This window comes from Chiloscyllium punctatum, chromosome 16, assembly GCF_047496795.1.
Source record: "Chiloscyllium punctatum isolate Juve2018m chromosome 16, sChiPun1.3, whole genome shotgun sequence".
NCBI lineage: Eukaryota > Metazoa > Chordata > Chondrichthyes > Orectolobiformes > Hemiscylliidae > Chiloscyllium > Chiloscyllium punctatum.
The window spans coordinates 30,777,386-30,804,322 of NC_092754.1; the positions used below are offsets into that span (position 1 = coordinate 30,777,386).

A 26,937-nucleotide genomic window follows, 5' to 3' on the forward strand; every position below is an offset into this window, starting at 1 on the left:
TAAACAAAATGGATTCAGAAGGGAAGATAAAACACGCTACCCCTTTTTGGTGCCTCTCTCTAAAGGCATTGAGAATATTAATAGATACCACATGCTCCCTCTCCAAGGTCATCAGGCACGAACACACCCATCCCTTTTTAATATCCTTTGAGTAATTAGACATAATTAATTAGCTAATTGGCATTAGACAGCCCTTTGACAGCCTTTTAAAGGGGCACTGTAACAAACATAAATGCTCAAAGGAAGCTTACAAAAGTTGGGTTTGAGGACACTAGCACTTTAGTCCCTGTGTTACCCATCACATCATAGAAGAGTCCCTTGATATGATATTTTTGAAAACCAAATTCAATGAAATCAAATTAATCCTATTAACAAGTGACAGCCCCTTAAAGAGACACTGCAACACAATCAATATTTCAAGGAACATTATCTAACCAATTAAATACCACGTTAGGGGGAAGATGACACACTGCAGTGCCCCCAGTGATTGCAGAAGGAGTCTGTTTTTCAGTTGAGCTCAAGGCAATCAATTGACACCCATCACCTATTAACCTTAGTAGGAACAAATACCTTATCTTTGCGATCACACAATATTAATATCATGCTAATGTAAAATGGGAAAATGCAAGTAAATTACAGATTTGGTCATAATATTGCTTAACTGCCCCTTGACCTAGGTTGTCAAGGAAGGCAAGACAGACAATGCTTATTTGGACCTGCCTTTTGTTTATGCCCAGCCTATGTGTAAGACATGGAAGTTATGCTACTGCTGGGAGGCAGTGACAACGGAATGAGAACTTTTAACACAATTTGGAAATCTGAAAGATTAAGAGGCAGCTCCTACAAAGATGTGAAAGCTGTAATGGCAGTGCAGAAACAATGGGATAAAATATGCAAAGGGTTTAAACTGTAGCACGTGGAATTTGATGCAGGCAAGAGTAAAATTCAAGGATCAGGAAAATACACAGTGTGCCTACCCCATTAATGCTGTTGAAGTAGATAGGGATAAATCTGAAAGTTGGTGCTAATCATGAACAAACAACGCAATACCACAACCAACTCACCAATGCAATTTTGAGTTACATACCCAAATTGAAAGAAAGAAAGGAACAAAGTGTACATGATGATCTAGTCATGTTGTTCTTGCACAATTGCATCCAGTTTCATTGTCAAGAAAGAAATACATCAGGGAAGCAATCTACTCAGAGTTTCAAAAGAACATTGCTGAGGTAATACACAGTCGATTCATGACCGTATGGAGCATGTGGAGTCTGGAGACAAGTAGCTGAATGAATAGCAACCCAGCTACAGGACAGGAAACAGAGAGCAGGAAGTCAGGGGCTGCTGCGCATCCTGACAAACTAAAGCAAATTTGCATTCCTCAGAGATCATCTACTTGGTCAACTGGATTCTGGATTGGAAGAGAAAACTTGTGAATGTCACCAAAAGGAAAAATGCAGCAACATACAAAAGGGCACTAATAAACTCGCAGGAAGAACATTTAATTAGCAAATTAATTTTAATAGAGTTAAGTGTGAGTGGGTGTGTTTTGACAGAAAAAGTAAAGGGGCACTCAGTTCTTGGATCTGGACGTGGGCTGGAGGTACATTTGGATCTAGGAATACTCCTGATGATAGGGTTTGTGTTGATAACATGTTTTAATCGAATTGGAAAGATTGAAAACCAGAGGTCAAATAGAGAATTCAGAAAAAAAAATCACTTAGCAAAACAATGGTAAGAACGTGGGGCAATTTGGAATGCTGTAGATCCATTTAAAAGGAGAAACTCGATAAACATAAAAATGAATAGAAGGATAAACTGATAAGGAAAAAAGTGAGGTATGCAGATGCTGCAGATCAGAGTTGAGAGTGTGGTGCTGGAAAAGCACAGCAGGTCAGGCAGCATCCGAGGAGCAGGAGAATCGACGTTTCGGGCAAAAGCCCTTCATCAGGAATACACTGAAATGGTTGATGAAAGGGTGGGAGGACATTTGCATTACACAAATGCCAGTGTTGACCCAATTATGCTGAAAGGCCTGGAGGTTCATTCCAACCAATAAGTGCTGGAGACATTTCCAGAAAGAACATTAGGCTAATTCTCAGTTTCAAATCTCTGAGGTATCAGGGCAAACAGGAGAGAGTTAGATTTTTTAGCTTGAAATGGACACATAAAAAAGGTGGCCTTAGAACAATTATCAAGGAAATGGAAAAGATTGTCCCTGACACACATTAATAAAAATAGTAGAATTAGAGAATGCAGATTGAAATTAACAAAAGGTTATTTTGGAAAGAAATTGAGAAAAGTGTTACGTAAGAGAAATTATCGTGGCTGGTAAGCTTCAAGATAAAATATTGAAAGCTAGAGTCTTGGATTTTTAAAGAAATACTTTAATGCTACAGGACCTTTCTGAATGTAAAATGAAGACTGGTTTCTCTCAGCTGTAGTGACCTTATGATGTAGCTCCCTGAACCATTCCAGTATATGCTTGTTCACAATTACTTTTTAGCTACGATTCACAGATGACAATAAATATACCCTGTGGTTACTAGCACGATGCTACATAGCTTTCAGATTCAATGCCAGTGTTTGTTGCCCTATTTTGTAATTTCTTTACTTAAGCAATACAGCTGACATAACTATAGCTGCATTAAATCAGTGACAACTTCTGTTATCATTGTGTCTCCAGTGTAGAAAAATATCCTGAGGTGCTTCACAGAGGCATGAAGAATTACATGGATGCAAAACCAAATGCAAGGTTGAGAGAAGGTACTTTTTTAAGAAGGATCTTAAAGAGAGTGAGGGGCAGTGATACATGTCATCTTATATGGGGAACTTAACAGACCAGAGCAACTGAGCAGCTTAAAACACAACTACAGAAAGTTGAATGAAATGAAGGGTGATACAAAAGCATTGCCAGGGTAAGAGAAATTGAGTTTGAAGAGAATTATAGCACCGTAGCATTTACAGCAATAGATAGGACTGAAGCATAGAACAGCCATTCTCAACGGGGCCCTGGCACATTTGAAGGGAGCCACAGACTGAAAACTGTGAGAAGGGGAGGCCCAAGGGTTTATGGAGGCCCTGGTAACTGAACCAATGAAATACCCAAGCTGAACCTCATTTGGAGCCCGATATCATTAAACTTGCAGAAATGCACCAAGCTCAAGGATCGCATTTGGCCTGATAGATGTTTAATTTCATGCAGTCTTTTTTAAAAGTTCTTCCAGTATTCAAGTTTTCTTGGTATTCAATAATAAATTATTTGTTGTCCATCTGTTCGTGTTGGATCCCTGTTTGAACGGGAGGTCCTGGAACCTGAGAAGAGCTCCTAGGGAGACTGTGGCCAAAAAATGATTGAGAATCAATGTTTTAACATTTATCATGAATTTAAGTCATTGGAAGATTAGCACAGGTCAGTGAAGTTATGAGAATTGGAAAGTATGACACTTTTGCAGGATAGGATATGGACACAGGAATTTCAGACCAACTTGTATTTCACTAAGGGAGAAAGAAAGGGGACCATGCAGCAAACCATTGGAGTCATTGAATCCAGAAGCAATACGAATGAGAGTTTTAGTGAAACGTGGATTGTAGCAGTGGTGGGGATGGAGTTTGAGGTGGCGGTGGGCTTTGTGGTGAGTGTGGGCTTTGTGGTGGTGTTGGGGTTTGTGGTGGGGGCAGGGTTTGAGGTGGCAATGGGGCTTGTAGTGGGTGTGGGGGTTGTGGTTGAGATGAGATTTGTGGGGGAAATGGGGGAAAGTTTGTTGTGGGTGGGGGTTTTGTGGCACGTGAGGGATTTGTGATAGAGATGGGGGAAAGTTTGTGGTGGGAGTGGGGTTTGTGGTGAAGATGAGGTTTGTGGTGGGGATGGGGTTAGTAGTGGTGATGGGGTTAGTGGTGGGGATGGGATTAGTGGTGGGGGATGGGGTTTGTGGAGGGGGCAAGGAGGTTTGTGGTGGAGGTGGAGTTTATGGTGGGGGGAGTTAATGGGGGGATGGGGGAGAGTTTGTGGTGGGGGTGGAATTTGTGGTGGGGTGAGGATAGAAGTGTGGATGGGGTTTGTGGTGGGTTTGGGGTTTGTGGTCAGAGTGGGGGGGAGTGGGTTTTGTAGTGGGGTGGGATTTGTGGAGGGGATGGGGTTTGTTGTGGGACAGGGGTTTGTGGCAGAAGGAGAGTTTGAGACACTGATTGAAGATAGTGCCTCTAGATAGTATAGTTTTGATTGTGGGTTGTGGATGTGGGAGGGATAATCTTGTGGCCTAACTAAGACTGAGAATGGGATATTTATCCCTTGAGGGTGGTGTGGGGGTTGGGGGATGGGTTGTAGATGAATGGATGTTGAGGCTGTATCCAGGTGCCAAGCCCACACCCAATAAGAAACAGTTGTTGCTGGGTTGTTGGAAACATTACACTAATTGGCCTTGGAGACAAACTCACCATCCAATAAGAATAATTAGCTGGCTCTCAAAACTGCAAGCCCAGGCACCACCCAGTTCCAGAATAGCAGCAAACTACAACTGAAAGTAAATAAGAGAGGGGGCACATCAAGATGGTGAAGCCCTCTCCTCAACTGTTTTCAAATTCTACAAACAGCGATAGATCTTCAAGCCTGGCCACTACAAGAGTGAGGTTGGGGTACATTGACAGGAAGGACATGGCTGCTGTCTGTCACCTTCTCCACCCTCCAGGCCATCACCCACCTCTGTAGAAATAGTCTGGAGGTGGGATAAAGTTGAGGAATTGACACCTCAGTCAGGGCGGGGAGGGGCACTTTTAGTTCCTGTCTGCCTTTGAATCCATCCCTGGCAGGGGTTTAAAAATTGAACCTTGACTTTTCAGTGAGTTTTTGACAGGGGAGAGGTAGTGGAGAGGTAATGCATGATATTGTCAGCGTAGATATGGTGTCACCAGCAGGCAGCAGAGGAGGAGAGGAGAAAAATAGAGGTAGGGCTAGGAAGGGCTATCATTTCTAAAGGTGCTCTGGAGATTGTGCCTGTCGGTGTCTGAGTTTCATCAAAGAAAGGTGGATAAGAGGGGTTGGAAGATGGTGTTATTTTGGTATTTTAGCCACGTCAAAGGCTGAAGCAAGTCTGGTATGGTGGTGTCAGTCATAGACATTGCTAGCACTGGATGGGGTCATTCCATACTGCAGGAGAGATATAAACTAAAATGGGAGAGAAGGGAGGTGATTACATGTGGAAGTACTTTGAAGATTAAAGTGGGTTTACAAATTGCAGTTTGCAATGATATGTATGTGTGTAGATATGGTATTTTATCTCTGTATGCATTCCTGTCAAAATTTCCTCTTTGAATTCCTATGTCCACAATTCATAATAGAAACTGTGTATGTAAACATGTCACAGCAATTAAGACATGACGTGTTTACACAGTCAGTTTTCATTATAAATTGTGAACACAGGATTTCATAATGGAAAAATTCAGCTTGATGCACAACTTCTAATATATTTTATTTCAATAGAAATGTTAATCAGTTAAGACTATTTTTTTGCATAATCTCAACCTGAAGTGTGAGTGAAACACTTTTTAAAGGAAGTGGAAAAGGTTTGGAGGGTTTGTCTAGTCACATAAAACTGCACTCAAACAATGAGATGGCACCTCAGCGCTGTGACCTTTTCCAATGCAACTTCAGCTCCTATCAGGTTAGCCAGGCTCAGACAATAGACTGGCTTAAGCAATTGTGGATCATGCATTTCTTCCCGATTATTATTTCAAATGTCCTTTAGTCGAGTGGACTCGCATAAGGGAAGAGAAAGTCTTATGTTTCCTCTCCTGATCAATGCTTGATGAATGTGCTTCCAAGTGTCCGTGTGTAATTGTCACTGGTAAACAGGATGAGGCTTAGGTGTGAACCACTCTATTACACAGCAGTACTCACTGTCCTGACTCACAAGAAGCAAGGTCTCTTAGAGAAGGTGAAAGCTTCCTGGCAATCCTTGGTCACAGCTAGGGTGGCAGGTGGGACTAGATTGGGTTGGGATATCTGGTCGGCATGGACGGGTTGGACTGAAGGATCTGTTTCCATGCTGTACATCTCTATGACTCTATGATGGAGGAGTGGCAGTATTTTTTTTAAATGTCAAAAATATACTTTATTCATAAAAATATCTTTAGATATATATACACACACACACACACACACACACACACAGACACAATTCGGTTCTGGACAGTAGCACATCAAGGAAACAAACAAATACAATTTGGGTCTAGCCAAACAAACTGAAGGCATCTCTTGCCTGAACAAGACTGCATTTACATGTATTGGAGAGTCTGAAAACCGAAAAGACCCCAATTTTACTTTGGCAGAAGGATCTCAGATAGGGGTCTTTCCCCACTGTGCCTTGGTGGTAGTTGCCCCAAGCTTTGGTGCATCCCTCAGCACGTAGTCCTGGACCTTGGAATGTGCTAGTCTGCAACACTTGGTCGGGGTCAGCTCCTTGCTCAGGCAGACCAACAAGTTTCGGGCAGATCAAAAAGGATCTTTCACTGAGCTGATGGTCCTCCAGGCGCAGTTGTTGTTAGTCACAGTGTGCATCCCGGGGAACAGACCGTAGAGCACAACAATCTAATGAAAGACTGCATTTGTACTAAGAAATGCTTTACAAGGCCAAAGCAGAAGTCTATGCCAATGTTATTGCATATTACAGAGAAGTTGTGATACACACATTAAGAAGAAGTAATGTTTACATGATTTCAAACTTGGGTCTGAAATACTTGAGGACGAGAAGGGAGAAATGCCAGAAATTTTGAAAATATTAAAAAAAAGGGTTCTGTCAGAGTACTGACGGTATCATCATCTCAGATTTCAACCCAGTAAGGAAGGAGTCACAGATCAGCTGGGAAATCTGGAGTGTGCACATTGCACAGCCTCAAACCACACAGCATAAATCCTGAAACCAGAAATCAATCAAGAAGCTTGTTTACATTAAACTAAATTAAAATAATACAACACGATCACACTAGACAAGCGCACTATAGCAGAATGGCAGTTAATTAATGAGGCCATGGTCTAATTAGTACGGACTCAAAAACACTTTTAATTACTGGCACCAAGGAAGAAAATTCCATCCATTGTTTGTTGAATATTTTATTTCTAAAAATGATTAGGGGCCAAATTAGCAATATCACAAGAAAATAATAGTGATTGATGTGAACGGTTTAATATTTATGAATTAACACCTTTGTTTGAATCAGATATTTGGGTGGGAGTCAGGTTTTTATTTAAGCCTTAACTCTTCCTTAAACCTAGAGAAAAGAATTAACTGTTAGGAGAACTTAGAGATATGCTCCTGGGCAGATGTTAGATAGGATGATTAATTGTTCCTTGTACTGGGATAAATTATGTGTTCTTACCTTCAATGTTTCTATATGAGTACATTTCACTCTTAATGTGATACAAAGTGAATAGTTGTTAGTGTTGCTATTTCTGTCAATTTTTAAATGGGGGCAATGTCAGATTGGTGGAATGGGAATGGATTTTCTGTTCACCTCCAAGACTGCCAATGCGAAAAGAATCAGTCCAAAAAAAGTCTGAGGACACTCATACTTGATTGATATTTCCTCCATCTAATCAAGTTAAAGCATATCCAAGTTGGCATAACAGTACATGCCTAACCAAGCCAACAAGCCCTTCGATTTCTTGTCCAAAGCTTTTTTTTTAAAACAATTATTCATTCATGGGATGAGGACATTGCTGGCAAGGCCAGCATTTATTGCCCAGAGGGCAGTTAAAAGTCAACCACATTGCTGTGAGTCTGGAGTCACATGTAGGCCAGACCAGGTAAGGATGGTAGCTTCCTTCCCTGAAGGACATGAGTGAACCACATGGGTTTTTCCAACGATCGATTCATGGTCACTTAATTCCAGATTTTTGTTTCCACCATCTGCTATGCTGGGATTCGAACCTGGGTCCCCAGAACATGACCGGGGTCAACAGTCTAGTAATAATGCCACTAGGCCATCACCTCATTTCATTATGAGAAGTAAGGTCAAAGAAAAGATGCTAGTAAACATATGGATGGAGGAGAAGCCGATGATATCCTGGCAAAGCCAGCTCACTTTCTTGTAGTCATTCTTTCTACTAAACACAAAAGCCTTCATCATTGTGACAGGAAGGGGTAGAACACATATGCAGCAGAAATTCAAAACAGAATGAGTAACAATGTTAAAAAGTCAAATGTTCAGACTCATTACAGATAGAAGGTCCTTTATCTGATCATCCAAAAACCAAAAAACTACGAAATCCGATGGTCTTTTGTGAAATTTTTCTCATTAACAAGGTTGTTTGGTGTGCAGTCAACCCAAGTTGACACCCACTCGATACATGTCACTCAGATGCAACATGGGAGAAGGGGGGGCGTGGTTAAGCACTGACAGGCCTGGAATTTCTCTCAAGGCCTGTTCTTGCTTAGAAGTCTACTCCTCTGCTAAGATTTTTAAAAATTTCACCATTAAGCTGTCACATATTCTGAAAACTAAAAAATTCCAAATTCCAAAAAAACTGCTGGTCCTGAGCATTTCGGATAAAGAATCGTCTACCTGTATTCAAATCCACATAGCACTTGTAGCAAGTTAGATGAATTGACAGCACAAATAGAAATCAATGGTTATGACTTGTTAGTTATTATGGAGGTGGGATTACAGGGTGTCCACAACTGAGAACCCAGTATTCAGTGCTATTTGGCATTCTGGAAAAATAGGCAAAAGGAAAAGGCGGTGAGGTTGCGTTGTTAATCAGGGTTCAAATTAATATGATGGTGAGCCAATAGATGCAATACGTCATTATGCAGCGTGAGTTTTAATGGAACTAAAGAATACCAAGGGAAAGAAGGCATGGGTGGGAGTCATCTATAGGCCCTTTGTCACACTGTAAGACAAAGAATAAATCCAAAAATGATGGAGGCATGCAAGAAAGGCATTATAATTGTCATGGCTGATTTTAAGCTGCAATATTAAAAAGCAGAAATCACACAGACAAGACAAATTTGTAGAGTGCATCAGGGAATGTTTCTTAGGGCAGTGTGTTGCACAACCTAGCCAGAAACATGCTACTCCAGACTTAATGAGGTAGGATTAATGAGAGATCTATAATTAAGGATTCTCTCAGGGTTTGTGATCACAACATGGCAGAATTTTGAAATCAGTTTGAATAAGAGCAACACAAATCTCAAATCAGTGTCCTCAACCTATGTGAAGCAATTATAGAGGTATGAAGAAAGGGTTGTCTACAGTGGCCTAGGAAAAGAGAATAAGGGGAAAAGTCAGAAAATGATTAGATTCCCTACAGTGTGGAAACAGGCCCTTCGGCCCAACCAGTCCACACTGACCCTCCGAAGAGTAACCCACCCAGACCCATTTCCTGCTGACTAATGCACCTAACACTACAGGCAATTTAGCATGGCCAATCCACCTAACCTGCACACCTTTGGACTGTGGGAGGAAACCAGAGCAAACCCACACAGACGCGGAGAGAATGTGCAAACTCCACACAGACAGTTACCCGAGGATGGAATTGAACTCGAGTCCCTGGCACTATGAGGCTGCAGTACTAACCACTGTGCCACCGTGCCAGCCCAAGTAATAGCAAACATTTAAGCAAATATTTCATTATGTTCAGCAAAACATTATTCCAGTCAAAAAGGACTTGATGAGAAGGATGAACCATCCATGGTTAACAAGAGGTGGTCAAGGAGAGTATGTCATCAAAAATTAAAACTAAACTATTGGTGTGCACAAAAGTTGGGTTCTTGTTTTTAAGAACCAGCAGTGGGTGACGAACAAGCTAAGAAGGAGCTAGAACTTTGATTATGAAAGTAAATTGGCATAACATGTAAAAAGAAATAGCAAGAGCTTCTATGGGTTTATAAAAGAGTTAAGTGTGAGACGCTTGGAGGATACAACTGGGAAATTAAAACCAAGGAACAGGAAGACAATTCAAATTAGTATTTTACATTAGTCTTCATGGTAGAGGAAACTAAAATCCTAAAGATAACAGATAAAGCAAGGTGCTGGAGGGACAAAATATTTGACAAACTAATGGGATTAAATGCAGATAGGTTGCTAGCACCTGATGACCTGCATCCAAGGGCTTTAAAGAACTACAGTGGCTACAGAGATAATGAAGGCATTGGTCAAAATATTTCTTAAAAAACTGAATTCCAGGAGGGAGCAAATCTTATGGAAAATCACTAACATCTTACCCCTGTTCAAGAAGGGAGGGGGGCAGAGGGCAGCCAGGTAGAGGCCAGTTAACTTAACATCTGTCACTGGGAAAATGCTAGAGTCCATTATGATGGATAAAATAGCAAGGCATTTAGATTAGATTACTTAGTGTGGAAACAGGCTCTTTAACCCAACAAGTCCATATCGACCAGCAACCCATCCAGACCCATTCCCCTACACCTAACACTATGGGCAATTTAGCATGGCCAATTCACCTAACCTGCACATTTTTTTGGATTGTGGGAGGAAACTGGAGCAAACCCACGCAGACACGGGGAGAATGTGCAAACTCCACATAGAGAGTCACCTGAGGCGGGAATTGAACCACCAGATATCACTACTGTAAGGCAGCAGTGCTAACCACTGTGCCTCCGTGCCACCCACCTATTCTAATCTGATTTAGATTAGATTAAATTCCCTACAGTGTGGAAACAGGCCCTTTGGCCTAATCGGCTCAATACAATCAAACAGAGTCAACAAGGTTTTGTGAAAGAGAAATTATGTTTAACAAATTTTCTTGAGGTCTTTGAGGATATTACAAGCAGAATTGATAAAAAGGGAACCGGGGGTAGGTGTAATGTATTTGAATTTCCGGAAGACATTTGACAAGGAATTGAGGCATGGGATTATTTTGCAGAACGAAGCGCAGGCTTGAGGAACCAAATAACTCATTCCTACTCCGATTTCTTATGTTCTTACGTTCTGTCCCTTCCTCTAATCTCATTGCCAATCTCTCAGCAAATCCCCAGGCCTCTCAACAGTCACACTGACATGAGAAAGTAAGTTAGAAAGGGTTGGATCCTCATTTATGAGTATACCATTGGACATGAATATTGCTAGCAATGATTATGTTTCTATTTGTTTCTATGTATGAACAAAGGGAAGTAGCCACTGCCCACGAACAATGAATGAGCTCTGATACATTTCACACACTTGCCATTCCTTATGGTTCTTTAAGTTGGAAATTCCAGTTAGCAAGCGTTGTGCAATGAAATCTTGTTCAGTAGAAACTCAACTAAAACTATTCAAATTTAGAACAAATGTCATCTCTTCACTTTTATTGATGAATTTTATAAAACAGAATTATACATATGATACGATTCCAACAGGCACTGAACCGTATTACTCTAGGGTACAGCTTATTGTGAAAGTGATTCTCAAAGAGATTGGTTGGGTTCAGGGCCTTTGATAAAATGTTAACAGCAGCGATTGCCTAGAGTGTAAATGGGAAACTCCTGACACTTGTAGTCTGTTCCCTGTAATAGGTACAGGAACATGGCTATGATATTAGTTGTACCTTTCACTAAAGGATAAATTCAGAAGATGTCTCCAATCTGCGTTGGACAGTTTCGACTGAGCAATTTCAGCCTTGCTGGAGCAGACAATAAATGAAACACAAACATGACTAACTTCACTAGGCACAACAGTATAATCCTTATATTACTGTACTAATAATCCGGAAAAAAAACAGGAATATAATCCCAACAGAGCAGTTTAAGAATATGAGAATTTTTTTCTTTCTAAAACGAAAACCTGGAACTAAGAAGTTAAAAATCACAACACCAGAGTATAGTCCAACAGGTTTAATTGGAAGCACTAGTTTTCGGAGCGCTGCTTCTTCATCAGGTGGTTGTCAGCATTCTGAAAGCTAGTGCTCCAAATTAAACCTGTTGGACTATAACCTGGTATCATGTGATTTTTAACTTTGTACACCCCAGTCCAACACCGGCATCTCTGAATCATGGAATTAAGCAAGCTGTTATGGCCATGTTTATTATAAAAATTCAACAAGTTCATAATATCCTTCACATGTATTTTACTTCATTATTCTTGAGATCCTCATCAGGATTTTAGTTAAATTGTCTCTGAGGTTTTGGGGAAGCATTGCTCCACTGTATAGTGCATGGAATGTGAGCATCACTGGCCAGTATTTATTGTTTATCCTTAATACAACAGACTGGTTTGTTTGGCCAGTTCAGAGGGCAGCTGAGAGTTGGCCACATGACTAAGTGTCTGGACTCAGATTTAGTGTAGACTAGGAGAGGGTGACAAATAACCTTCCCTTAAGGGCATTTGGAAAACAGATGAGTTCTGACAACAATCCAGAGGTTTTATGGTCAGTACCACCATGTTGCAGCAGGATGTGAGCTCATATCTCCAGAGTATTGTTCAGTTGGATAAGATAATGGTTCTCAAGATCTAATCTTGAAGTTGCATTGGGTCTTTGAGTGGATACTGGAAGTTTTCAGTTGCCTGTGTAGAGAACATGTGTATTGAGTACAGCTCCCTATGGTCCCAGTAATGTTATGAATTTATGCCTGGCTAGCTGCTGTGCTAGCTTATGTAACTAACCAAGTTAAATGCCTTTTCTGTTTGGGCTTATCAGTTGCTGATCCTTTACCATGCAGAATAGACAAAGGGTGACCACTCGCAGCAAACTATTTCAATCAGCCCTTTCCCTGTGACACATATTGGCACAGGTGGCAAGATACCACATATATCAATCAGGGCAAATACCACACTCACTGGTTGAGTGATATAACTATATTCACCATTTCATTTCATGGTTTAGTTTTCTATGCCTCTCATGGCCTTGCTGAGAAGTAACAGAAAGTTGAGTGTTGGGCGAGTGTTGAGTACTGAACCTGTCAGTAACAGCACTGAATATTATAAAAACTGCCACATGCTGAAGTCTCGACTTGTCGGCTTTATAATGGGCTGTATTTGAACCTAGATCGAGAGATGACAGACTGTGTTTTCTATCAACATGCACCATTTGGTCTTCCCTCAAACACAGGTGATTTTCATCGTCTCCATCTGGCTTGGATTTGAGCTCAAAGCTCAGCATCGAACAGGCAGAACTTAAAGCGCGCTGTGCAGCTCAGTCTATCAAAGGCAGATTTTATCTGCTCAGTCGAGTTTGGATGTCAATCCAGCTGTCAGAACCGTACGATAATATCCTACACTAGTCCATGCCCATCACAGACAGGAGATTGGTCTGGGCACCATTTCAAACACAAGCATCTTGGGTAGAAAGATAATGTTTTACCTCTAATACAGAATACCTCAGTCCTGGTCAGAAATAGCCTTATTGTCCTATCCATCTAATTCTGAACTTCAGAGATGAACGATGAAGCCTCAGCTAAGTGTTATCACACAGCAACAGGAGGCTTCATTCACTTTTGCCTCTTGGGACTGAATCACAGGTCAAGGAATTGCTGTGAGCCACATGAGCATCTTCCCTCCTAACCAATCAGAGCTACAGGTGCGTGGGATGGCTTTAAAGATAGTTCCCTGCAGATAAAATATGGTATTATGAAACACAGCTGAACCACCTACATGATTCTTTTATCAGAAAAAAAATCATTACATAAATGAATTTCTATCGAGCACTATTGTTGAATATTAACAAGTAATATTTGTCTAATGTTTGAAATCAAAAGAATGTACTTTTCCTTAAAACAAGCCATTTAGCAAAACAGACTGGAATTTATACAATGAATTATTATGTCTCTCAAACACTCACTTCACTTTGAAGTGTGTTTGTTGTTCTCCTGGTGATTGGGGCAGCCAGTCTGTGCACAGTAAGGTCAGCTGAACGACCATTTTTTTTTTTGCTATGTTGATTGAGGGAATACTGTTGACCAGGGCATTAGGAGAACCCTCTGCCTTTCTTCAAACCAGAAAATCCCTATAGTGGGGAAGCAGGCCATTTGATCCAATGGCTCCACACCGACCCTCTGAAGTGCATCCCACGCAGACTCACTCCGTCCACCCTACCTTTCCCATGGCTAACCCACCTAGCCTGCACATCCCTGAACACTATGGCCAATCCACCTAACCTGCACAAATTTGTACTGTGGGAAGAAACCAGAACATCTGGAAGAAACCCATGCAGATGTGGGGAGAACATGTCTCCGCAGAGATGGTTGCCCGAGACTGGAATCAAACCTGGGTTCCTGGTACTGTGAGGCAGCAGTGCTAGCCATAGAGCCAGCATGCTGCCCCGAATATACTAAAATATACCTCCAGAATAGATGAGATTTGAACCCAGTCAAGATTAGAGTGGTGCTGGAAAAGCACAGCAGGTCAGGCAGCATCCGAGGAGCAGGAAAATTGACATTTTGGGCAGGAGCCCTTCATCAGGACTGAGACTGGGAGCCTCTGAGGTGGAGAGATAAATGAGAGGGGGGTAGGGCTGGGGAGAAGGTAGCTAAGAGTACAATAGGTGGATGGAGGTGTGGATGAAGGTGATAGGTCGGAGAGGAGGGTGGAGTGGCTAGGTGGGAAGGATGATTGGCAGGTAGGACGAGTCATGGGGACAATGCTGAGCTGGAAGGTTGGAACTGGGGTAAGGTGGTGGGGGGGGACCATGAGGAAACTGGTAAAGTCCACATTGATGCCCAGGGGTTGAAGTGTTCCGAGGCGGAAGATGAGGCGTCTTCCTCCAGGCGTCGGGTGGTGAGGGAGTGGCGATGGACGAAGCCCAGGACTTGCATGTCCTCAGCAGAGTGGGAGGGGGAGTTGAAATGTTCAGCCACAGGGCAGTGGGGTTGACTGGTGGGGGTGTCCTGGAGCTATTCCCCAAAGTGCTCTGCAAAAAGGCATCCAGTATCCCCAGTATAAAGGAGACTGCATCGGGAGCAACGGATACAATAAATGACACGTGTGGAAGTGCAGGTGAAGCTTTGAGGAAGGCTCCTTTGGGGCCTTGGATGGAGGTGAGGGAGGAGGTGTGGGCGCGGGTTTTGCGATTCTTGTGGTGACAGGGGAAGGTGCCAGGATGGGAGGGTGGGTTGTTGGAGGGCTTGGACCTGACCAGGTAGTCACTTTTGCAGAAGGTGGATATGGATAGGGAGGGACATATATCCCTGGTGGTGGGATCTGCTTGTAGGTGGCGGAAATGTCGGCGGATGATGCGATTATGCGGGGATTGGTGGGGTGGAAGGTGAGGACCGCAAGGTTCTGTCTTTGTTGTGGTTGGAGGGGTGGGATTTGAGGGCGGAGGTGCAGGATGTGGATGAGATGCGTAGGAGGAGAAATTACAGTCTTGAAAGAAAGAGGCCATCTGTTGTGTTCTGTGGTGGAACTGGTCCTCCTGGGAGCAGATACAGCAGATGCTGAGGACTTGGGAACACGGGATAGCATTTTTGCAGGAGGTAGGGTGGGAAGAGGTGTAGCTGTGGGAGTCGGTGGGTTTGTAAAAAATGTCAGTGTTGAGTTGGTCGTCATTGATGGAGATGGAGAAGACCAGGAAGGGGAGGGAGGTGTCCGAGATGGTCCAGGTGAATTTAGGGTCGGGGTGGAATGTGTTAGTGAAATTGATGAACTGCTCGACCTCCTTGCAGGATCACAAGGTGGCACTGATGCAGTCTTCAATGTAGCGGAGGAAGAGGTGGGGAGTGGTGCCAGTGTAACTGCAGACTGTTCTATGTAGCCAACAAAGAGACAGGCATAGCTGGGCCCCATGCAGGTGCCCATGGCTACCCCTTTCATCTGGAGGAAGTGAGAGGATTCGAAGGAGAAATTGTTAAGGGTGAGGACCAGTTCAGCCAAACGAATGAGAGTGTCAGTGGAAGGGTACTGTTGGGGACGTCGGGAGAGGAAGTAACAGACGGCTGAGAGGCCCTGGTCATCTTGGATGGAGGTGTAGAGGGCTGGATGTCCATGGTGAAGATGCGACGTTGGGGGTCGGGCAAACGGAAGTCTTGGAGGAGTTGGAGAGCAAGGGCAGTGTCCCGAATGTATGTGGGGAGTTTCTGGATGAGGGGGGATAGGACAGTATCAAGGTGGAGATGAGTTCGGTGGGGCAGGAGCAGGTTGAGACAATGGGGTGGCCGGGGTGGTCAGGCTTGTGGATCTTGAGAAGGAGGTAAAATTGAGAAGGAGGTAAAATTGGGCGGTGCAGGGTTCCCGGACTATGAGGTTAGAAGCTGCGGGTGGGAGATCTCCTGACATGATGAGGTTGTGTATGGTCTGGGAGATGATGGTTTGGTGATGGGGGTGAGGTCATGGTTGAAGGGGCGGTCGGTAGGAGGAGGTGTCTTCGAGTTGGCATCTGGCTTCAGCGGTATAAAGGTCAGTGCGTCAAGCTCCCACTGCACCCCCTTTATCTGCTGGTTTGATGGTGAGGTCAGGATTGGAGCAGAGGGACTGGAGGGCTACACGTTGTGAGAGTGAGAAGTTGGAGTGGGAGGAGGGTAGACAGGTTGAGGCAGTTAATGTCACGGCGGCAGGTGTAAATGAAGAGACCGAGGGTGGGTAATAGGCCAGCGCGGGGTGTCCAGGTGGATGGAGTGAGTTGGAGGCAGGTGAAGGAGCTCTCAGAAGGTGGGCAGGAGTCCTGATTGAAAAAGTCAGCTATGAGATGGATGTAGTATTCGAGATTTGAACCCGGACCTGTAGTCCCGAGGTACAGAAACCACCACTGTACCACAAGAACCTCTTCAAATATTATGATTTTGATTGAGTCAGTTAGATGATGAACTTCCCTTAAGAATGAAATGGATATCTTCTCTAATGTTAGTAGTTCTACTGTATTGACATCTTGGAAAGAGTTGCCATTTGATTTTTCACTGTTTAGAAACCATGCCTTCCCTCTGCACATGTTCTGCAAGTGATCTACAGATCTAATATTACTTTGATACTCCTTTTAACTGTGAGATCTTTATGTGCCACATTGCTGATGCAGGGCAACCCCTGTATCCATGGGTGCAGTTTCCATGGTTTCAGTTACCTGTGGTTTACTGCGACCCAAACATATTACACGGAACCTTCCGGAACCAGGGACTGGGGGCTGCCAAGGAGGTAAATTTCCCATTGAAATGAATGGGTTCACAACCATCCACAATTTTGGGCTTTCATGGTAGGTCTTGGAACATTCCTGATGAAGGGCCTTTGCCCGAAATGTCGGTTTTCCTGCTCCTCGGATGCCTGACCTGCTGTGCTTTTCCAGCACCACTCTAATCTAGTCTCGGATTTCCAGCATCTGCAGTCCTCACTTTTGCCTTGTAACATATCCCCTGGGGGGGGACTACTGTACTGTCATAATATCTGCTGAGTGCCTTGCTCTTTGCATTGGCTTGTCATGTGTGGCTGTAGAGTGTTTATACCTTTTAAAGTTCACAAATTCTGTTGCTTTACTCTGATAAAAATCGTCCTTCCTGTCAGGATATGTCAGTGAATCTTCTTGGTTTCTGCTTCCAACAAAGTTTGAATAGTTTTCTCCAAAATAAAATCTCCTTTGGATTATAATAAGTTTTATTAAAACTCATCAATAATTCCAAACAATTCTGTCTCTTCTAAATGCTGATTTCAAAGCTCCAGCAGTCAGTTTTCCATATGGCTATGAAGATCGGCAATAACATTATCTACACATTCTTCTGGATGCTGAACTCGTTAGTTAAATCTTATTCCTTCAGGACTTTAATTTATTCTCTGATTAAAGCAAATGTGAAAATCTTGTGGAACATCTTCAAAAGTATCTCTTGCTTTCTTTTATATTTTGGCAATTTGTAGCTGTATCTGTTCTTAGTACTATTGAATATAACAGTGTATTTATTCGTCACAATTAGTCTTTTAGTTTGACACAATTCTGTATGTATAGGACTATTTTATTCAAGATATCCAATCCTGTGTTCTATTTAGGCCATCTTTGTCGTATTAGGTAGTATTTCCCCTGCCATGGCTTTTTAATATGACTATTTATTCTTCTTAGAATCAAAGAATCCCTACCGTGTGGAAACAGGACATTTGGGCCAACAAGTCCACACTGACCCTCCTCAGAATATCCCACCCAGACATTACTCTATAGTTACCCCTAACTAATACACCTAACCCACACATCCCTGAACACTATGAGTGATTTAACATGGCCAAGTCATCTAACATGCACATCTTTGGACTGTGGGAGGAAACCCATGCAGACAAACACTCTACAGCCACACATGACAAAATCTATACCGTTAGCCTGAGGCTGGAATCAAACCTGGGCGCTGGTGCTGTGAGGCAGCAGTGCTAACCACTGAGCCACCATGCTGCCCAAGGGGCTTAAATCAAAGCTATTGAATTTTGCAATCTTGCAATGTTGCTGTATTATCTTTTCTTGGAATACTTTGCCTTTTATAACCGCAATACTTGTTTATTTTATTTCTTTTAAAGCCTTTAATTTTGTTAACTGGTAATGATATATAACGGTACTGCTTAGTGGCAGTTTCTCTACGTTTGTAATCAAATTGGAGGTTTCCTGTCTTTTCCCTTTGCAAAATGGATGATTTTCTACCTTTTAAAGCCTAATTTATATTGTTATTCTTTTTGAAGACTTTTCAATTTAAGCTTTATACATGTTGCCTTAATAAATGCTTCCCATCAGAACCACAGCTTATATAATGGATCTTCTATACTTATCATAGCCTCTAACATTTTCAGTCTTGACTCTATCTGTCCTAGTTTTCAAATAGTCTCTTTTGTCACCTTAATTCTGCTTCACAACATTTTTCAGTGTTGTGACTGCCGTATAAGTAATTATATAACCCTGATTTCTGTGCCTTATGCTGTCCGCTAACTTTAGTGGCAACATTAATTGTGAGCCGTTAAGGACTGTTTTATTTACATCAGACCATCTCAGTCTTTTTTGGTCAGATTGTTAATGTAACAACTTTCCCTTTGCTCAACAGGGGTTGTTAACTCTACTCTGATACATATGCTCACTAGCTGAATCTCTAACTAGAAATTCTGCTACAGATCCTCACTTCCTGACAGAATCAGTAACTGCCAAGTGTGAGTAGCCTTTTAGCGAATTCTATCCTACAGTGTCTCTTCTGCACTTCTTACCAGAGCTGAAGTAAAGGCTTTTGCCTGGATTACTGTTTCTCCCTTCTTGGTCTTTTTATAAGTTCCTGTTGACTGCTTGTTTGTTCAAGTGCTTGCAGTTGCTGAAGGTTTGTAAAATAATTCTTAAACTAGCTAAGACTTTAAGTCTGTAAACACACTAGGTATTGTGGAAATGTCTTCTCATGGGTTCAGAGGATTTTTCACGATTATACCTTGTGATATTGAGCAATGAAGCCCACTGCTGATCACCAGGTGGCATTTGTAGGTAGAATGTTGCTATCATCATTCCTCCTTCCTTGAATGGGTCTCAGGGGCTATTTGGTTTCCAGTGGGACAAGAATGTGCGTTTGTCTTAAACAAGATGTACTTCATTGTAATGTTAATATTAGCTACAAATTACATTAGCTCGTTAAATATTCTCATAAAACAGTCAGGAGGCAAAGAATACACGTTTGTCTTTTTCAAAATCTAAAGCTTTTCTCCCAATTTCTCCAGCTAAGCCCATTAGTCTCCGATATTAATTGTTTCAGAACCATTACCTTCTAAAACAAACCTAGGTGATACTTCCAAGTTCTAAAGTAAGGCTTTCAATGAAAGCATGATTTTCATTTGGAAAACAGAGATTGCCTTTCATGAGTTAGGTCAGTGGAGGGGAGCTTTCTGAAGTTTAGTCAACATTTAGCTGTGCACTATCCGAGTGTGAACATCACTAGAGCAGAGGAACTAAATTTTGAATCCAACTCATACTGACAAGGGCACCAAATTTACTCTGATAGGTTCCTGTCTAAATGATCACAGGTATATGGTGGCATGGCTAAAATTAAAGGATATACAAGATTCTCATTAAATCTTACATTTCTTACTGGCCCTTTTAAGGGGCTGAGACTCACTTCAACTTAGAGACAGAGACGTACAGAAGGGAAACAGACCCTTCGGTCTAACTTATCCATGCTGACCAGATATCCTAACCCAATCTAGTTCCATTTGTCAGCACTTGGCCCATATCCCTCCAAACCCTTCCTATTCATATACCCATTCAGATGCCTTTTAAATGTTGTAATTGTAGCAGCCTCCACCCTTTCCTCTGACAGCTCATTCCACACACGCACCACCCTCTGAATGAAAAAGTTACCCCTTAGGTCCCTTTTAAATCTCACTTTAAAACTACACCCTCTGGTTTTGGACTCCCCTAACATTGGGAAAAGTTCTTGTCTATTCACCCTAACCATGCCCCACGTGATTTTATAAATTTCTATATCATCACTCTTCAGCCTCCAATACTCCAGGGAAAATAGCCCCAGCTGATTCAGCCTTTCCACATAACTCAAACCCTCCAACCCTGGCAACTTTCTTGTAAATTGTTTCTGAACCCTTTCAAGTTTCACAACATCTCTACTAGAGCAGGGAGACCAGAATCCAAATGTCCTATACTTCTCCTTTTACAAACCCATGATGTGGTTAGGGGGGAGTACTGAAGACAGCAGTCTCCACACAGTCATTTTCCACTTTCCTGCTTCCAAACAAGCAGACAGACAACAGAGGTTTGAGCAGTTAATGGGACAGACAGGCACCTAAGATGTGCCTGCTGGTGTGAACAGCTACAGTAACCATATTTCATCTCATTAGCCCCCACAGGCTCTAGTAGAGCAAACGCTGGAGAGTGGCTGTTGACATTATTGTGGTGTACCTGTCTGGTCCATAACTAGGGTAGTTAAGGAGACTGATAAAGTTTAATCACTGTTATAGCAATTATAGCAGCCAATTTGCACACATTAGGTTCCCACCAACACTGATCAGAAGATCTGTTTTCTTCCTAAGTGATTGAGAGGAAAATTACTGATCAACACACCAGAGAGAGCTCTCTGTTCTTCTTTATTCACTGCATCTTTATCACGGTGCAGCACACTCTCAATGACATATCAGCCTGCATTTTCTGCTCACATCCTTGGTGTTGGGACTGGCAGCACCACCACAAGGACCCACAGTTCATTTCATTTCCACAAGCAAAAATGGGTGCCAACCCCTTGTAGACGTACAGCTTCCCTTTACATTTGCTCATCCAGGACTAGTGGGTGCAGTGCACACAGAGCAGAAAGAACCAACTGTTTGATCATCCATGTTGTTCTGAGTTAATGTATCTTAGCTCAGGAAGAGGTGACCACAGCATTCCTAGCCAAAGGATGGCAAATCAACAGAAACAGCTGATATCCCGGCTTTTTTGATTTCCACTGACTGCAGCAGAAGGGTCAGTGTGAATTTGGCATGAGGACTTCAAATATTTTTAAGGCAGACGGGGATAGATTCTTGATTGCCAAGGGGATGAAGGATGATTGGCAGTGTGCAGGAATGTAGAGTGGAGTTAAAGCCAGGTCAGCCATGTGCTGACTCAATGGCAGTGCAGGGTCAAAGTGCTGAGCTGCCTTCTCTTGTTCCTTGTTCCTATATCCAATGGTAGGTTTGTCAGTTTTTATGTCAGGGGTGGAGTTACGGTTTGAGGTTGCTTGTCATCTCTCACACAAGACAAAATGGCTACTTGAAGTAAGGTATTGGAGAGAGCAACAGTCTGATATCTATCAACACTGTGTGATAACAAGTGTAAATGGGAGTAAAGCACATGGGAGAAGAGATCAAATACATGTTATTTCGATTCCCGATTTCAGCTTTAAGCTTTTACGAGAATAAAATGCACAGCTTTGTCCATTTATCGTGGTGCATCATGAATATTACATGGGTTTTGTTCTTACTCTCTCTGTTCTGGCTACCATTCTGCATGACAAACCTCAGCCTCCCATTGATGCGTTCCAAAGGGAGTAAATCCTTCACTCCCTGAAAGTGAAGAGGAGAACTAGGCACCGACTCAGCAGCTGCATCCTACCTTCAGCACTGCCTTCACTGAGGTCAAGCGACACAGAAGGCTGGGTAAGGTGGAGGGGTGTGTGGAAGGGGGAAGGGTTTTGTAAGAGGGGGTACTCTCTTGCCAGCTCGCAACATGAAGTTGGCACACCTGGCAGCATTGCTCCCAACTTTTGCCACCAGACAGATTTCACCACTCTGCCAGTGTCTGTGTCTGCCGATTAAGTGTTCCTGGGCAAGATTTCCTTCCTCACTTTTATTGTAAAGTTGAACCTTTTTCCTTTTTTTTTGTGTAGCAAAGATGGCAGGCACACAGTTTTCCACCAACACTTCATGTAAAGAAATATTGGGTTTGACAATACCCTTTCTGGCAGCAAGGTGGATTGGAGGCATGGCTGTATTTGAAACAAATACTGGCTTAGTGGTGCTGGAAGAGCACAGCAGTTCAGGCAGCATCCAACGAGCAGCGAAATCAATGTTTCAGGCAAAAGCCCTTCATCAGGAAACAAGGCTGGTTCTACTCAAGTAGCTCCCAACTACCCATTCAATCGCACTGAGGATTAGCTGCCCATGATAATTCTGTGCCTTTCCATCCTCCCTCCCATTTCCCCACATTGCCCTCAATCTGTTTAACCCATCTAGTTTTGATGTTCCTGCAGCAGATCTGTATTGAAGATGCGCTCTTGTTTGAAGGAAGTGAAAGGGAGAGCTGACCTTCCATATCCCTCCTATTTTGACAAGGCAGCAATGCCAAAACTAAACATCCCTGGTCACAAATCACATCCTATGTGAGATGTCAAGCACAACTGCCACAGCCCATCATTATTAAGCATACATGCTTTCCAAATTCATTATTATACCTTTGATTCCTGCGTCTGAGACTAACCAGGTCTGTAACAAAATACATTGAACAACAGAGTTGGCAATCATTCTGAATTCAGTCCTGTGACATTAACTCTGTCATTATGAAGTAATTAAAAGGAGTCAGACAGACAGGAGTTTAACTCATCCCTAGTGCACTGAAGGATAACAATCAATCAAAAATCAAGCTATTTAGAGAAGAGGAAATGTGTGATGAAGAATACAGTTTGTTTAACGTATCCCTTCACCATCTTGCTAAATAACTTATAAAAATAGATTCATGTTTGCAGGCCATTGGATTTATCGGATGAACAACTGTCAGCCATTTCACATTTCTTTCTCCCAAGTGGCTTCACAAGAGTTGAAGATGCATTTCCTCAGTTTAAGTGGAGAAGTAACTAAACTTTGATGTAGGAGACATTAAAATAAACACCCACTTCAGCAAGAGTTAACTTGCCATTCGTTGTATTGTAGCAAATGGTGTTCTTTGGCTGTGAGAAGTTAGGATTGAAGTTTAGCAATGGGTACAAATCTAATTGCAGAAAAATGGCCTCTTTAAATTAGCCATGAGCTGTCAACTTCAGTTCAGGGATGCCTCACATAGGAGATGGTAATGTGTGTCTGGGACAGTAGAGGGTGCTGTTTAGAGCTAGGATGGAAGGAGCCCTGACAAAGCCATGGTAGGAATTTGTGTTAAACTTCAGTTCAATCAGAAAGAAATAAAGAGTTGCATTTCTTGATCTTGAGATGACCCATCTTGCTTCACAGCCAATTAAGTACCTTCAAAATGTGGCTAGTATTCTAATGTAGCATAAGATTATAGTTATCTATACGACAAACTCCCACAAACAATGAGTTAAATTGACAGATAATCTGTTTATGTAGTGATGTTTGCGAAACTAGCCAGGACACTAAGGGGTAACTTTTTCAAGCAGAGGTTGGTGTGTGTATGGAAAGAGCTGTGAGAGGAAGTGGTGGAGGCTGGTACAATTACAACATTTAAAAGGTATCTAGATGGGTACATGAATAGGAAGGGTTTAGAGGGATACGGGCCAAATGCTGGCGAACGGGACTAAGATTAATTTAGGATATTGGACTGGCAATGGACAAATTGGACTGAAAGTGTGCACCTCTATGACTATGTGACCCCCTCCCTTTTCCTATTCAAACTATTGCCTAGGAATGTTTATGTTAGCCTGAGAGAGCAGATGGATGTTTAACATCTCAGCTGCTAGAAATGATCTCCAACAATACAAATACTCTGACAATACAGGACTGAAGCATTACCTTAGATTTTGCGTCTGTTTAGAGTCAGCCTAGAACTCACAAACTCGATTCAGAATTGAGAGTGCTGAGCTGTGGATGATAGTATAACTATAGTGCACATACCAATACTGTGGCAATAGTAGAAATTGGAGCTGGCACACACTAAAACCATAGAGCAGTTGGCAACTCAGTCTCCAGCAAACTCCCTATCTCCACGTCAGAGCTCAGTGCCTTCTTCAGCAGCCAAAGGCAGATCTGACTCATAAAACTACCATGGGTAGGCTAGTGATGTTGGTTGCAAATCCATCCCAGCCAGAACAGGGATTAAACTCCAAGATGTTGGCACCAACCTGATTCACAGTCAATATCCAGTACTGCTCACACTGTCTTGGAACAATACATCTTTTATATTTATGTGGTAGCCTGAAACACTGGGTAGTAATGATAGAGGTTCCAATTTTCTTTCTATCATACAGCTCCCAAGCATTGCCAGCATACATTGGAAGGAATTACAAATGGGTGTACAACCTGTTCAGCTGGGTTTTGTTATGAACACAGTAAGATCTGGAATGGCGCTTGAATGCGGAACCCCTGACCCAGAGCCAGGGACATTACCCACTACACCACAAGCCCTCCATACCTCAGAGCAGCAGGTTGAAAATCCAATACATATTTAATTTTAGAGCTATTTGGAGTGAGCAATCACCTCTAAAAATGCACTGGGATCTATAACATGGCCAACTGAAGAAAGAACATTTGCCTGGACCCAAACTATAATGGAGGCAGAAAAGCTTCCTGCAGAAGGGCTGATGCCCGAAACTTTGATTCGCCTGCTCCTTGGATGCTGCCTGACCTGCTGCGCTTTTCCAGCACCACATTTTCAGCTCTGATCTCCAGCATCTGCAGTCCTCACTTTCTCCTCGCAGAATAACACAGGGAGAGAAGTGAGTGGGCCTCTGATTTGGAGTGGGAGGGAAAGTATACAACTCATGACAGAAGGTTTGGCAAACATTTGTTCCTTTTCTCTCTCCAGTGGTCCCAATCCTGACTGCCAATGGACTGGACAGTTCCCCAGGGAAATGGATAGCACTGGACAATCCCAATTCCAATTTCATTCCCTAGGCAGCTGCAACGTTTAGGGCCCAGACTGAACCAAAAGAAAAAAAACAAAAGTTCAAAGAGAATATGAAGGAATAGAAGGAAAAGTGCAAGCAGGAGAATGGGGAGAGTATCCCTGATACCCTGTGGAGATTCCCCAGTTGAGGAAATTCCTGCCCAGTCACAAATCCCAGGAATGAAATGAAATATCAAGTCAAACCTGTTTGCAATTTCCTCACGATTTTACCATAGCCATTGCTTCTTAAAACTACACTATCATTCTCATGCTAATCCCTTTAAGATGAGACAGTACTTTCATTAAAAAAAATCCGAGGGTTAAAAACACATTCGTGGGAGACGCTGTTATAATATAATAATTTACAGCTAGAACATGTCAGGTCCTCATTAAAACAATTGGAATTCATCATGCAAGGATAATACAAATTACACGGAACCTAAACACCGTGTAAAACTCGCTTTGGACCGAACAGCCAATTGATGGGAGTTGGTTAAAAGCAAATTGGGAATATACAGAGATAACTATCTTCATAATAAATGCATGCATTCGTTCAATAGATTTGTTTTCTGTGATTAGCTAAAAATGGACAGTTTGCTCAACAAATAACAACCACCCACTCTCTTAATACTGCAACATTTCCCTAATATTGTAACATTTTGTTTTGTAATCAGTGCAACTCACCGAGAGTAAGGTCCACGAGATAGAGGAGGAGGAAGGGTCGCTGGAAAGAGATCTTGCTGCTCATTTTCAGTTAGTTTTAAACTCGGGTCTGAGAAGGTGATGGGTAAAATGCTCCATCCAGCTCACAGAACAAGGAGATCCACATGTTAAAGAAAACAGACGCCTAGCACAACCCACCCCAAAACAAACCAACCAAAATCATACTGTCTTCAAATCCTCAGACCACTTGATGGAGTTTGAGAGATTTTTTTTTGGAAATTAAAATGTAAGAATTTTGCTCAAACGTGCATATATTTAGCCGGGATATCTGCGAGGTGTACGTGCAGTTCCATCCTGCAGCTCAGCCCCGGGATTACTGACTGAGAGACGCTGGTAAAAGAAACCCTCTCCCACTCCAGCCCTTCCCCTCTCTGTCTCGATTTTAGCACAGTGGATGTTTAAATCCTAGCTGTAGTTACCCCTCCCGTCCAGAAAAAGGTTCACCATTTCTGGCTTTTAATCCGATTTAACAATGCTAGGGATTTCTCTTTCTCTCTCTCTCTCAAGCAGTCTCCTCCTTGGAAAATTAACTCTCACTCCGCCACTTAAAATATTGCTTCCTCGCTCCCGTTTCTCAACATTTTAACCCTCCGTGAACTTTCCACACGCTTTGGATGTCATTGGACGCGTTAAATATCATCAGTTGATTAGGGATTATCTAAACCTCCTCATGATTTAATGTGAGATTAGAATGAAATAAAAAGGGCTTGGAAACTGACTTTAGAATGTTGTTACATTTCCAAACAGAAAGATGAAACCGTTCGACAATCGCAGCTATCGCTCCCGCCAGGAAAATGGTTAGGTCTTTCCAGAATACCTTTCCTCATTCCTGAAGAAGGGCTCATGCCCGAAACGTCGATTCTCCTGCTCCTTGGATGCTGCCTGACCTGCTGCGCTTTTCCAGCAACACATTTTTCAGCTCTTTCCAGAATAGCTCCCGAGTTTTTTATTCTTGGAGTGTCGGCAGCTATTTGACTGGAGGTGGCATCACAGTTAAATTCAAACTTTGTTTGAGCGGTGTGTGGTGGGTGTTGGCAGTTTCCTCT

General features: G+C 42.5%; 1 protein-coding gene across 1 annotated transcript in view; it reads right to left on the bottom strand.

The window, feature by feature from the left end:
- LOC140487127 (immunoglobulin superfamily member 21-like) overlaps positions 1 to 26,430 on the bottom strand; it is a 374,679-nt gene extending 348,249 nt beyond the window's left edge. Inside the window, exon 1 of the mRNA XM_072586665.1 lies at positions 25,853 to 26,430. Coding sequence (XP_072442766.1) covers positions 25,853 to 25,916 — 64 coding nt within the window. The 5' untranslated portion in view covers positions 25,917 to 26,430. The remainder of the gene's footprint in view (positions 1 to 25,852) is intronic.
- Between the last annotated feature and the right edge of the window lie 507 nt (positions 26,431 to 26,937).